Raw genomic sequence first — 15328 nt, forward strand, 5'->3', positions numbered from 1 at the left:
ATGAATCAGTCATACAGAGCCGTAAGTGGTTCACAGCCAGATACTGAGATATGTTTTATGATAACATTTATTTTAGCTGAATTGTGAGGCCATGCAGCTGAATTGTGATCCCCTCACTGACTGCATGCAAAAGCAAACATACCGTACACAATCTGCCCCAGTCAATCTATATGGTTCATTTGAATGAGCCAGTGAATCAGTCTGAACAGAACATACTAATTAAGATATCGACTGAATGATATGTCATTATTGAAGCCATAAACTCAATAAGAACCATAATTGCTCATTAAGAATTACAAATTTGCAAACAATAAAACTGAAATGTGGTTCTTATGAATCAATCAGTCAAATTGAATCATTAAAACTGACTGGTGAATCTGAATAGAACACAATTGGTCTCAATCTTGGACTGAATCATTCACACTGATTAGTGAATAATTCTGAATGAATCACGTCTGAACCCGTGTCCGAAATCGCATAGCTACTGTCTGAGGTACTACATTTGAATAAGAATTTCTTCTTCAGGTTATTCTGCCTGACTCAAGCCAAGAACCATTACTGTTTTATTTGTACTTTTGGAAAGCAATGCTAAAATGCTAATTCATAAGTTTAGTGAAACTGAAATCACTTTAGTTATACTTATGGGTTGTTAATATCAACTTGTAGTTAAGGATAGATACAGAACATGTATGCACAAAAAATGGTGGAGATAAAAATGGTAAAAAATAAAAATAGAATTGATTTAAGATGGGTTAGCATAAGTCAGATTGCTTGCTGGGGCTGGTGCAAAAACAAAATCATGTCAGAAACACTGCTTATAATCTGTTTTTTTCTTTTTAAGGTTGCAAGATCATAAAAACTATGATGGCTGATGGCTAAGATCAAAAGTCATACCTGAGAAACTTAAATGGCACACGAATGTCCTCAAGTGTGACTGCTATGGCTACTGAAGCATGTTGGAGTTGAAACCACAAAACATGTTAAAAGTCATGGATGGTTATCATCTGCACAACATGTTACTGCAGTTTGCTACTCAAACTTAACTTCGTAACTTGCATAGAGACGTCATGACCAACGTGTTTCCAGCAGAAGATAACATAAGTTCAACCTTTTTTCCTGAGAATTGTCCCAACTGCACTGCGATACCTTCGTTTGAAATAGATCTCACAAAGACACTGGCTTTGGGCCTGGTGCTGATGCTCTTCATAATTTTCGGTGTGATGGGTAACATCCTGGTCATCCTCTCCGTGGCCTGCCATCGCAACTTTCGTTCCGTGACGCATTATTTTATCGCCAATCTGGCCGTTGCAGACCTGCTTCTGAGCTCTGTGGTGATCCCGTTCTCCGCTGCATCTGAAGCCTTGGGACGCTGGGTATTCGGCCGCCATTTCTGTAATGCCTGGACCGCGCTTGACGTGCTTTGCTGTACGGCGTCCATCCTCAGCCTCTGCGTGATCTCTGTGGATCGCTACATCGCCGTCAGTTACCCACTGCAGTACCCTTCCTGGGCTACGAGTCGAAGGGCACTGGCGGCAGTGGCGGCTCTCTGGGCCCTTTCGGCTGCCATCTCTGTAGGCCCACTGTTTGGATGGAGGGATCCAATGCCGGAGGACGAGTCCGTGTGCAGAGTTAACGAAGAGCCGGGGTACGCCATCTTCTCCGCTGCATGCTCTTTCTACGTGCCGTTGGCGGTGATTTTGGCAATGTACTGTAGGGTGTACGTGGTGGCCCGGCGGAAGACTCGTTCCATGAGTAAGAGCAGGCAGAAGAATGGGTTGACGGAGCACGGAGTAACCCTGCGGATTCACTGTCGTAAGGAGGAACCCGTCCACTTGAAGCACTCGCACTTCACCTTCATGATTAAGTTCTTCCAGGAGAAGAAGGCGGCCAAGACTCTGGGGATTGTGGTGGGCTGTTTCGTGCTCTGCTGGCTGCCTTTTTTCCTAGTGTTGCCCATAAGTGAGTACTTGACATGTATGTGAACACACAGCAAAGCCCATCCAAAAAACAAAAACAAATCTTAAATATAATTTAAATTAAAGTGCCCCAATTATGCATTTTTAAAGGTTTCTAAATTTGCTTTGGAAGTCTTCTACAACAGCATTCAAGTTAAAAAAACACTTTCATTTTCTCATAATATACACTGTAGCATCACTTTGTTTCTCACAGTGTCTGAAACGGTTCGATAAAGGATTCAGTCTTTCTAAACCCCTCCTTTCCGAGAGCTTCCTCTGCTCTGATTGGTCAGATGGACCAGTCTGTTGTTATTGGTCTACCGCTTACAATGAAATCAGAAACAAAAAATCCATTACCATGTCTAAATTTCAGCTCCAGAGCTTCCTCAGCACTTGATGCACAGTGATAAGTAGGCAAGTTTTATTTTAAGTACAACAATGGTGTCGGTTTTACCATATCAATTTAAGTCCGTGTCCTCATCCTTTGGAAGTGCAAAGTGGATTTGCTTTCGCAGCGTGTTTTAACATGTCGACAACATGAACCAAACTCTTCGAGGCCTCAGCTACAACTACAGTGTTTGAGGGACGGTCCTTCCAGTTAGTAAAGACCATAGGCGAGCATTATGCAAATTTGTTACAAACCTACAGTATGTAGGTTAGACTTAAAGGGATAGTTCACCCAAAAATGAAAATTAAGTCATTAATTACTCACCCTCATGTTGTTCCAACCCCGTAAGACCTTCGTTCATCTTCGGAACACAAATGAAGATATTTGTGATTAAATTTGAGAGCTGGATCACTGCTACATAGGCTTCCTAAGGGAGTGAAACTTGACGGCCCAGAAAGTCATTGAAGAAAATGTTTAAATATTCCTTGTGACTACAGTGGCTCAACTATAAGTTTATCAAGCGACGAGAATACTTTTTGTGCGGAAAAAACAACAAAAATAACGACTTTATTCGACTATTCCTTTTCTTCCTTGTGGGCCTGAGACGAGAGTTCAAGAGATTTCCACGACGCATGCGCGAGAACTGAACAAGAAGTAGTAGAAGAAGAACGTCCTCTTCTCAGTTCTCGCGCATGCGTCGTGGAAATCTCTTGAACTCTCGAAAAAAATAAATACAAACTCATGCTGTGTCAATCACGTTTACACACTGCCTCCGAAACTATTGTCCGTCATACAAAATATTTGAATCGGTCTAATTTTCTGCGTTTTTTCGCGTTTGTTGCAAGAATTTTGAGAGGTGTTTTGACAATTTAGAGCCACCGAATGACGAATACGGAAAAAACGGACCTTTAGACTTCTTAATTGCCCTCAAAGTCTAAATCCCGTCTGGCTAGCGATCTTACCATAATGTTTATGCGTTAGGTCAGTAGGCGGAGAGCAGGGGTTCTTTTGCGGCTGTTCGACCACTTTCACCCATATGAGTGTTTACGCTACGAAAGCAATCCGGTTGAATGCGTTTTCGACTACCTCTGGAAGTGGTCGAAAGTGGACAAGCTCAAACCGTTTTAGACCCCGTTTACACCTGTATTTAGCTTCGTGCACTTGTGATCCGATCGACAAAAACACATCTTAATACCAGATGTAAACAGGGCCTATATGCCAGGACTGATGCGGCATATTCCTCTAAACTAGCTCCTTGTGCAAGGGTGTCCCATTCAGAGCTGAGATACTGTTCTCCCTCCATACTTGCACAGACTTTATCTCCGACTTAATTCCACTGATCTATGGTTTGTAAGATGGAATAAGAATCCAAGGTGTGGAGATGGTGAGGCTTTAGGGTATATGCATTTGAAAAGTTGGTATAAAACTTGATCTAAAGTGTTCTCCCCTCTTGTAGCAAAATGCACATTGTTATAAAACGACCCGATGCCCCCATTGGGTAAATGTTATCTTGCTGGGCACTGGGCATGGAAACAATATCACCGGTGGAGTGGCGTTTGATTTGTAAGCTCTGATGGTTAACAGTTCCAGTCGATCGTAGGATTTCCGTGCATCGGTTCCACACATATACGAAAACACAAGTAAGCATAATAGATAAAAAAGACTGCTGCTACTAGGAAAGCGCCAAGCCGCTGCATGTGTATGCGCCGCCATCTTCATTCGGTTCATGCAGGAAGTAATGCTGCATCCCAATTCACCTACTTATAGTACGCTCTAAAAGTATGTACTCTTTTTGTCAAGAAAAAGTAGATACTTTTGAGTGTGTTGCAGAAGAGTAGATAAGCTTTGGGACATACTATCACGTCATACAATTGCGTCTTTAACGGTTGCTCTCCGTCGCAGTAAACCGACCTGTCAATCATCTTTTCAAAGTTAAAATCCTCCACATTTCATTTAATTTCCTACCGTATCAGAGAGAAATGCAGTAGCACAAAGATCTGCAGTCGCGGGTCTTTCATGCGGAGAATTAATGCATAATGATAAGGATCTTTATACAAGTCCACATTGTTATTGCAGATGAAATATAACACGGATGACATTAAACAAATATTTTTTTTACTGTTGGTTGCGCATATCTGCCATGTTTTGTAGTTTTGTAACACTTTTTACTCGTGTTTGTAGTTCTCCAAAGCGCAATGGGTCATGGGCAATATTAGCCTTTTTAGTGAGCACGGATCCACACTTCGAAAATTTACCGGAAAAAGTAGACCATCCGGGGACTTTTGACATACTCTTTTCAACATACTATGCTTTGGGACACACTTATTCTAATCTCACATACTATTTAGGATGGATAGTACATTGGGATGCAGGGTAAGACTGGAATTACTGGTGACTCATTTCAGGCAGTTCTTCTTCCTCTTCTTCTTCTTTTGGTTTTAATCAAGGGGGTAATCCATCGACCGGAAGTTGAAGCCGGCCGGGTGCCGCCATGTTGTAGCAGAACTTCACTTGCGTTAGCATTTCCATTGACTCCCATTCATTTTTGCGTCACTTTGACAGCGAATAACTTTACATCTGAGGCGTTTAAAGACTCCATTTGTCCATCATTTATTTCTAAAGAAACACGACAATGTATAAAGGGCTCCATTACCTTCTATGTTACATTATGGCCCCGTAGAAACAGATTTAGTAAAAATAGGCTAACGATTGCGTCATAACCACTCGACTCTCTGTCGCGCTGTACAGAAGTTACCGTACAGACAGGAGGAGAAGCTCGCAGGCAATCGGGGGGACGTCCCGTCAAGGGAGAAGCCCATAGATAATGAGTCCATAAAAGCAACGGAATTCTTACTCCTGCTCACTCACGCCAAAGAACTCTTTGCTCAAGTTCCCCGTCTCTGCAAGATTAACGTTGGCAGTTTTCACGCACAGCTACTAGAAGATTAACGTCTGTCAGACAGGTTGCTCACGTCATCAAGCTTAGTTTGAGTCGGTCTGAGTCTGCGCGTCAGGAACGGAAGTTCTCAAAAATCGCTAAAAGTGGGCTTCAACTGTCTCAACTGAGTTCCAATGAGATCGCTCTGTCCATTTCTTTTACTGTCTATGGTTTTAATGACAGTTGGCAAACCAAACTTTAAGGTGCATTACCGCCATCTACTGGACTGGAGCGTTGGCAGCAGATTGACATGGGGAAAAATCATAAGAAAAAGCATAATAGGGGCACTTTAAGGTAAAATGTTCTTATTTTGTTTTGTTTTTGCATTTTGGTCACAACACACGACTTTGATTTGGTTGGACAATTTTTTTTCAATGTTTTGTTTAAATAATTTGTTTTACTTCAAAATAATGATAAAAGATTATGCCAAACTACTTAATTGAATGTGCCCATTTGAATATGTGAAAGTACGAATGAGATTTGAGAGCTAATGCAGAGGGGAGATTATCGTAAATATACACGGCCGAAAATGAGATTATTTGAATAACTTAAATCTTGGTCTATTTCTGACACAAATGTGTTGTATGGCTTCAGCAGAAATGTAATACATTAGTGTCATTTTTAGTGCTCGGCTGCTTCATCCTCATTCATTTTCATTACTCTGAAAAGAAAAGGTTTCAAAATAAAGTACATATTTATAACAACATATGGGCGAGTAAATGATGACACAACTTTTGGGTGAACCCAACTTGCAATAACTCAGAGAACATATATGTGCTAACTAATGCTCTGAATAAGGCATGTGTAACGAGCGTATTTGATAGACACGTTGGTTTCAAGCGAAACACATTTTAGATGTTATGCTTTCATTTATATTTTATTATTCTCACACGTTTCAAAACAACCCAAGGTTCTCCCACACTATGACTCTATGCATAAACAACATTGACATAATTCTTGCAGGTCCCTTTGAAATTGCTTTTAAATGAGCTTGTTTACAACGAAAGAATGAATCATGAAAGAAAGAGAAAGTATTGCAGACTGTTTTGACCCTGATAGTCATAGAACACACTTATGCTAAACAGCAGTTCAGAAAACGAAATATTTTGAATGTATTCCAAATGTATTTGCAGGCGAATCTGTAGCATTTGCTCTTACATTTAATGTTTTATGGAAATACAGCTTATTTATCTGCCTTTCTGCTTAGTAATTGGACAGCTAAGACGCTATTATCATTTGTGCGTCTGGTTCAAAGCTTTCAGAATACTAAGAAATGCGCACATCAAAGCAAAGCCATTGGAAATATGAAACACCCGAAACCATTTGACCTGCCGTCTTGGAGTGACCTTATGAATGAAGCTGGAGGTCTCTTGCCGCATAGCCTATAGTAATTTTGTCTTTTCTTATTTGTGTCCCCAAAGGCTCAATTTTCCCATCTCACAGACCCCCGGACACTGTCTTCAAAATTACTTTCTGGCTGGGCTACTTCAACAGCTGCCTCAACCCCATCATCTACCCGTGTTTCAGCCAGGAGTTCAATAAGGCATTCCAGAACGTTCTCCGTGGCCGCTGCCTCAGCAGAACGCACAAGACCTGGAGCCCTCCGGCCTCTTGTCGAGACCCTACGAACCTGCATGGACCCAAATCTCCACAGGGTTTACCATCTAGATTTACTGACTCCTGGAGGACTACTAATGAATCTCCTTCTGCTGTGATACTGAATGAGTCCTCATTTACTGAACATGCACATAGCAACAGTGCTCTGAATTCACCTGACACATCTCTGACTCTGAAAGTTCATCAAGTTTCCATTTGCAAGATGGAAGGTGAGGCTCTATGAAATATTTCTGAAAGAATGAAAAGGCAACCTTTGTACGGTATTTTACAAAGACATTACTGTGGAATTGAACAAGACATTGCCAAGGATCTGGCAAGATTTTGTATACAGGAGCGCCACCTTGTGGCAACATCTATAATATGCAGCTGCACTTCTGTTAAGTGTAAAACTGTGAGGATTCATACATTTGGAGTGTAAAAATCCAGCTTGGTAAATGCAATGATTGTTGACAGAGCCATTTGAAACAGCTTATTTTTGTTGTTGTTAGGGGGGGTTTTTTTGTATTGTTTTGTAAAAAAAATTCATAAAACTTGTGAAGGTCTTCAAAACTTGTGCTTTTAAAAATACAAATACACACATTTGAGTTAAAGAAAATGTGAAAAAATTTGTGTTTTGCATTGTTTTTCATAAAATCTTAAAAAACTGAACATTTAAATCTAAAAAAAGTTCATAAAGTCTTAAAGGTTTCTTCAAATGGTTGGTTAACACTTTACAATAAGGTTTCATTTGTTAGCATTAGTTAACAGCCTACATTAGTTAGCATGAACTATCTCTAAATATGATACTTATACAGCATTGTTAAACCCTTTCATGCATGAACCACAGTCATGTTTTTTCCCCCAGTGTTTTTATTGCTCTAATCATGAAAAACAAGATTTTATTTTTTTAATACACATATTTTTCAAAGAGATTTTCAGATGTCCACTTGAGTGGACTGTATTGGTTTTATCTGAAGAGAAACTGTATAATACAGTAATAGCACAGTTATACTGTGTGGATTTAACAAAGCAATGAATAAAATGTTATAAAATCATGTGAAAACTATCAAATATATACAAAAAACTGAAAACTGGCAATCAGGTGTTTTCAAAAGTCATCTGAAGTGAGCAGTGTGTAGTAGCGCTTTGCAAGTAACATGCATTACATGATCAGATTATCAGAGCTCTGCCCTGGCAGCTTTGTCTGTTCTGTCTTTGTTAACCCTCTGGGGTCCTTCATTTCAGAGTCACACTCAGGACCTTCGGGTCCAAATGCGCCGGAAGGGTGGGATTAATATTTATTAAAAAAAAATCATCTTTTTTTTTTTTTACTTGTTTTTTATAATATTTTTTCTTTTCTTTTTTGGTGTTTTGAGATAATTTCAAAAATAAAAATGATTTATAATTAATATTAATGCAATAATTATGACCCATTTTTTCCCCATTGAATATAATAGAAATTAAAAAAATATATATATTTTTTTTTTTTTTTTTTTTTAAAGCTGTATTTCATTTTAGAGTCAAGCCTAGGCCTCATGAAAGCAATTTTTGAAATGAGATGGATGCCATCTGGTGGACAAACTGAGCATTTTAAAAATTCAAAAACCCATATGTAATCTGAATTTATTAGTGTGTATGTGTATAAAAGTGTGTTTGTGTGTGTGTGTGTGTGTGTGTGTGTGTGTGTGTGTGTGTGTGTGTGTGTGTGGATGTGTCTGTTTTGCACTCTTGATGTTTTATAGATTCACCCCTTCACTGTTGTGTGCTTTTTTTCTGGATCGTGGCTGATTTGTAGTTTGTACGCACAAAATAACTCTGTATTTTCACATTTTTGCCAATTTCCCATTCATTTCCTATGCGGGTCCATTTGGACCCGAAGGTCCTGAGTGTGACTATTTTTTTTACAACCACTTAGACTATTCAAATCCTGTCCCCAATTTTTTGGGGTGTTCATATGCCAAGTACCAACAAAGTCACCAAATTTCGGACCATTCCGATAAAGCAATGATTTAAAAATAAAAAAAAATTAAATGCTTCGGGTCCATTTGGGCCGAAGGACCCCAGAGGGTTAAATGTTTCCATGTGTTTTGTGCTTGAGCACATGGCTTATTCTCTGTTTATATTGGCCATGTGCTCCCCTTGTCTTGCCTCCTTGTTTCCCTTTACCACAGGGGCGTAATTTGTGGGGGGGATGGGGGGGATATAACCCCCCCAATATTTAAATCTATGCATTACAACCCCCCCCATTATTTATACCATGATCCCAATATCAGGAGGCATACCCAAACTTCAACCCCCCCAATGTTCAAACCAAATCTACGCCCTTGGGGCGCACACTCGTTTAGTCCTTGTCTAGACCTCGTTTCTCTAATTGTACTCACCTGGTCCTCGTGTGCTCTACTCCCTTTATATTGTGCTTCCTTGCTTCATGTCTCTGCTGGATTGTGATGCGTTTATGTCATAGACTTGTCTCAATTCTTATCCGGATGTTGTTGTCTCTAGAGTTCTCAGTAGTTACTGGTATCCTTGCAGTTCTTGCTTTTGGTTAACTTTTTAGTTAGTTACCTTGGCTTTTTCTTTGATTTTATTATTTAGCCTGGGTTTACACTGATTTATGCTTAGCTTTCTCTAGTTATTTGTTTTGGCTGTTGTTTTGTTCTTTTCCTTAGATTTTATAGGAGTAGTTTATCAGTAACTTTATTCTAGTTTTTTGCTCTGCCTTGTACGTATTTGACGTTTGAGTGTCTTGAATGTTCTTGTTGTGTCTTGTTTCTCCCGTGTGTTGGAGTCCCACCCTGTCCAGCCCGAGACTCCACAGACTGCTGGTATGCTGGCTTGCTGGCTGCTTAATCTTGTGCCCATCTCCTTTCCAAACATTTGTTGTGGGACTGTTCACCTGTTGCACATTGATTCCCGTTTTGTCAAATAAACATTCACTGCTCATCTCTGCGCTTGGGTCCTATTATTACCAGTGACTCCCTGACACTTACTTTTTAGATGTAACGAGTAAAGTAATGCATTACAAGTAACGCGCATTAAGTAATCAGATTTTTGATGGAACGAGTAAAGTAACGCATTACAAGTCGTGCATTATGTAATCAGATGTCTTTTTGATGATACAAGTAAAACAATGCACTACAGGTAACATGGATTATGTAATTGGATTACATTTTGATGATATGAGTAAAGTAATGCATTACAAGTAACATGGATTATGTAATCAGATTACTTTTTGACGATATGCGTAAACGCATTACAAGTAACATGCATTATGTAATCCGATTTCTTTTTTGATGATATGAGTAAAGTAATGCATTACAAGTAACATGCATTATGTAATCGGATTACTTTTTGATGTAACTGCAAATTACAATCTAATGAAACAAATACATTTACTTACAGCCAAAAAAAAGTTACTGCAGATAAAGTATTTTCTAGAACAACAGTCACAGTAATAGTACAAATAGCTGAAATATAGCTTGATGCATGATGCCCAATTTAGTGGACATATGATTAATCAGACTTTGTTCCCAAACTTGATGTTACACTTTTTTCTTTTTTTTTTACCTGCATTAATCTCAGAAATTCTGAGTCAGAATGGATGGATATTCCGTAGCAACTTGGCATTTCTGACTGGAAGTCGGCCATCTTGGTTTGGAGAAAACAAAAATTCCACATACAGAGGCTTGCCACTTGGTGACAGTGTGTAGGATGATGCACTAGTGTCCACTATAGAGGTTGATGTGCAACTGTGCCATCAAAACCCGTGCATATGCAAAAAATGGCTTTTTAATTAGCTGTCCACTAGTGACCTCTATGCGTCAAAGGCTTAATCTTAGGTAATGTTAATTTCATTTACAAATACATTATTAAAATAAAAAGTTGTATCTGTTAACATTAATTAATGCACTGTGAGCTAACATGAACAAACAATAATTGATTGTATTTTAACTAACATCAAAAAAGGTTAATAAGTAATGTAACATAATGCTCTAATGTTAACTGAGACCCCAGAATTCTTTTTTTAATATTTTTTTTATATTGTGTTTTAATTGGAAACTTTTGAACCCACTGTATATAGGCTATATATATATATATATATATATATATATATATGACGATGATGTTGAATCACTAGTAGTGTTTCTGCAGTTTACAACAATACTTGGATTGAAATATTAGCCTATGCCTTTGGTCATATTGATGATAATATTAAAAGACTCAGTAATGTTAGATTCATTTGTCTGCTTTAACATGGTCTTTGCTGGTTTCCTGATATGTTTCATATTGTGCATATTGCTGAAAATCAAAGAAAGAGTAGAGAAAATATTTCCTTTCTCCCCCTTTTATTAATTTTCCATTTTTGTAACATCACCATCCAAGGGATTAGACACTTTTCAGCGCAAGCGAACATCCTCAAACAGCACAGCCAACAGTATAAACACCAGTACACAACAGATTCACTTCTGGACTGGGGTTAATGGGGAAAGAGAGGGGCGGGACTAGAAATCATTGGCAACCTCAGACTGAACCATCTTTCAGCTCCCATCTGCATTTTACATAGATTACATACCACGCATAGAAGAACATTCAAGCACACATAGCAAAGTGTGTGTGTGTGTGTGTGTGTGTATTAGTGCCAACAGCTGCTCTGGGATCAGAGGAAATGCTCATGGCATGTTTTATTTGAACTCTTGCATATGTTCAAGATGTCTCAAGGAAAAGACTTGCAAAACTCACATAGGACAATTCTGTTCTCAATTTATGCCATATTTCCACACCATACAAATAAAATAATTAGCTTAATATGTTTGTCTTGTTTTTTTTTAAATAAACATCATTAATTAAACTAGCCATTAAGTTCAATTGAGAAGCAAAATTGTGGAAAAATAATAAAGTACGCTTGAATGTGAAAAATACACACTGGCAAACCATACACATAACATTGTTCAGGTTAAAAACGAAATAAAAACGGTCCATGATGTGTGGAGGAAAAAAAAAAAACTTAATTCAATACTCCCTTATAACTTTAGCCTAACTCAGTTTTCCTTCTCCAATATTTGTGCTCCTGTGTAACAGATGTTTAACAAGAGAAAAATACCAAATAGGATTTTTTTTTTTTGCTGTCTCTCAAACTATCAATCCAGAGAAAAACGTGCCACCAAGAAAGGCACACAACAGATTCTGACAGCTTCTCTTTTGGAAAAGTGGGTACTACTGTACATATAATGGTTTGTGTTGCACTGTAATCACAACATAGTTGAAGTGTCCAGCCATTCGATGTTGTTTTAATAGCACCAAGCTCAGAAGGGTTGCTATAGGGCATATGCTTCCGATGTGTAATGTGTTGCCATCACAAATAAAAGAGTCGTCATAGTAACAGTAGAAAGGCAATGAGGTCAGCAAGAAACGAACAAGAAACAGGAAGAGCGAAAACAATAATAACAGTCATGAGGTGATGACTAGCAGATATACTTTATGAGGCCAGTGACCCCTCTCACCGCCATCATTAATACATAAGTCCATGTGAACAGAATGAATCATTAACCTCGCGTCACCCTCTATTTGAGATACACATTCATTCCAACAGAAAGACAGTCTCGCGGTGCAACAACAACGCTTTTTTTGCCAAACATTTGTGTTCTTTCGTAAAAAGTATTGTGTTCCCCTAGATACTTTCAAGGAGAAACACAAGTTTTGTTAGCAAATTTTCTTGGGGGAACGCAAAATTTTCAGTTTTCCCTCGTACTTCATATTATTAATATTACTAAGTTTTCTCTGAGGAACAAAAGTTTTGCAAAAATGAATTCAAAAGCATTGAACATATTTTGCCTCCCATGTCCCTTTAGGCCGGGGCTCAGTAGTTCCCTCACTTTGGAACAAACAATTGTGTGTCTTTGAGTACACACTAAGCATATAACAACTAAGCAGCAGTGAATATGCAAGGTTAGACCTTGCCAGTGCTGGAATGAAGTGGAGCTTGTGTGTGTCTGTGTGTGTTTCTCTGTGTTGAGTCATAGAGGAAAAGGCAAGCAATGGAGAATGATGATACAGGCCAAGATTTTGCTGATGTGCATGAGGGAAAAGAAAACAGCTGGAGGACAGGTTTAGTAAATGAAAAAACAGATTATACAAGAAAAGTTCCGCCATTGCGTGTCGAGATTTAAGAAAGGCACATTAAAACCAATTAAAGCCTTTTTATTACTGCGTTTTACTTGTATACTATGCCTCCTTCGTCTGGGCTGAACAAGGTTCAGCACCATCCACAAAAAGTGGATTATCGTTACGGTTAAAAAACCCATAAAATTAAAATGACAGTTTTGTGGTGTTTAGTGTTCATTCTAATGTACTCATATGTTAGCAGATAAACATTTAAAATGTACAGTCTTTCTCTTCATATAAAATTATCCAGAAATATTGATGACTCATCTTGCACTACACATTTGTGTCCTATATCAAATGCACTCTAGAATGAGAATGTCCCTCCCACAATACCACACAACCGACTAGCATTAGCAAATACCATAAGTAATGGCTGTGATGTACCCTAAAGCCATTTAAAATAAAATAAAAACATGATATTTCCATGTGTTAAGCCAAACTTCATGTTTCAATAGGAAATGTCAAACACAGGAAAAGAAAACTGATAACACAAGGCTATCAGCTAACCTAGCGAGCTAGCTTCTTAATGCATTGCCCTTTGTGCTTTTAGGGCATGTTTTCAGACCAACTTGAATGAAAAACAAACAGATTAACAGAAAATTTCTTTCATTCTTTGATAAAAAAAAAAAAACCAACAACACTAAAACATGGAGCTGCCATGTTCAACACAGCTGTTGAAAATCACTTTTAACTTACTCGGTTTTATTTTAATGATATTATGACAGTATGTAGCATTTTACTACAGCACTAAAATGGATGTCGACATGAAGAATGGCGCTGACAACTCGTACTCAGAAAAGCCTTTCAAAAGCACTATGACGAGTTAAGAGAAAAAACCTGGCACCTTTTCATCGGTTTAACCGGCTATTTTACATTTAAGAGTTCAGAGAAAAATCTGGCACCTTTGTATCGGTTAACCGGCTATTTTACATTTAACAGCCTTTCAGTTGTTTCAAACAAAAAACACGAACAAGCTCTTGCAGCAGCACTCGGCGTTATAAGTCCATCTCCGGCACAGCTTGGAGTTAAAGATACAAAAAAGACACATTAGCGTAAGGTCTGCGATATCACATTTGTTGACATAAGACATTTGCGGCATAACCACTCAATATCGTAAAATCTAACGACGCACAAGGCGTATTCGTACTGCGCAGCAACCAAACCTACAGAAACATCCGTCTGGGTTTTTCTGGCCCTCAAGCCAAAAGTATACTTCGGTTTTTACGCATAAGCATAGGTAAATATCATCACATAAACGTCAGCAGCATAGTACGCGAGCAGCTTGATTTTTGTAAACTATAGTGTACTCTATAAGCTCAGCTAGCATGGGTTTTGATTTTAAAAAAAAAAGATGATTAATTTGTCCACAAGGTGGCAACACTGGCCCTCGTCGTTGTTTCATAGCGGAAAAAGAAACGTGCATGGGGATTAAGCGTTTGTGAGAGAGATTAAGAAATTCTACTTTAAACGAGTGAAAAAAAAACGTTTTTAATAACATTTACGTTCATAACTTCGATGAGAAATAGCAGACACTGGACAAGGATGACACATTCTAAGTGGCCGTTCACACAGAACGCGTTTTTCCATTCCACTGCGCTATTTTTCTTAGTTTTTCTATGTAAACAAGTGCTAGACGGAGTGTTTGACCGTTTTGCTCGCGTCTCGCACACGACACTGCGTTTTAAAAACACGCCGCTTAAGTTAAAAGAAGTTCAACTTTTAAAAAACAAGTCTTGAGACCTTGCGGGTTTTTTTTACCATTCAACTGCCGGCGTCTCACGTTTTTCAAAGCAGTGAACCGGCCCTAATGCGCATGTATATTCGCGCACACTCGCTACTTGTTCGGCTGTACGCATGTCAAAAATGTAAGTATACTTTAGGCTCTAGTGCATTAGGAAATTGTTACTAATTTCACAGCGCCACATCCACTTTGTTGTTTATAAGAGATGTAACAGCCTTAACCCCAACACCTGCTAAATTCTCAATAATCCTCAGAGAAACAGCCCTCTATTTCTTCACGGCCAAATACAACCTTGACTTTATCCTATTCTTAACCTTTTAGAATTAAAGCAGCTTGTGCACAAAAAAAAAAGAGAAAAGATTGAGTTTCTTTTGGAATGAGGACAAGACAAGGAACATTTCCAGCTAGAATAACTTGTGGTCCTCTCTTATTTTCTCTAACATTGCTAAGATGCTTGTTTTTTACATGGGGTTTCTTCTTCAATAACATTAACATTGTTAATTAAATATCTCTGGTTGTAGAACAAAACATGGTTTTTAATTAGCAAC

At 38.5% G+C, this 15328-nt stretch overlaps 1 protein-coding gene across 1 annotated transcript; it reads left to right on the top strand.

Moving 5' to 3' along the window:
* The first annotated feature begins 1024 nt into the window (after nt 1-1024).
* adra1ab (adrenoceptor alpha 1Ab) lies at nt 1025-7172 on the top strand. The gene is made up of 2 exons (XM_056253259.1): nt 1025-1959; nt 6703-7172. Exons 1-2 carry the CDS (start codon nt 1068-1070, stop codon nt 7119-7121), a joined length of 1311 nt encoding a protein of 436 aa, XP_056109234.1. The 5' UTR covers nt 1025-1067; the 3' UTR covers nt 7122-7172.
* The last annotated feature ends 8156 nt before the right edge of the window (nt 7173-15328 follow it).

This window comes from Rhinichthys klamathensis, unplaced genomic scaffold (assembly GCF_029890125.1).
Source record: "Rhinichthys klamathensis goyatoka isolate OS25496 unplaced genomic scaffold, OSU_Roscu_1.1 h1tg000104l_1, whole genome shotgun sequence".
NCBI classification, from domain to species: domain Eukaryota; kingdom Metazoa; phylum Chordata; class Actinopteri; order Cypriniformes; family Leuciscidae; genus Rhinichthys; species Rhinichthys klamathensis.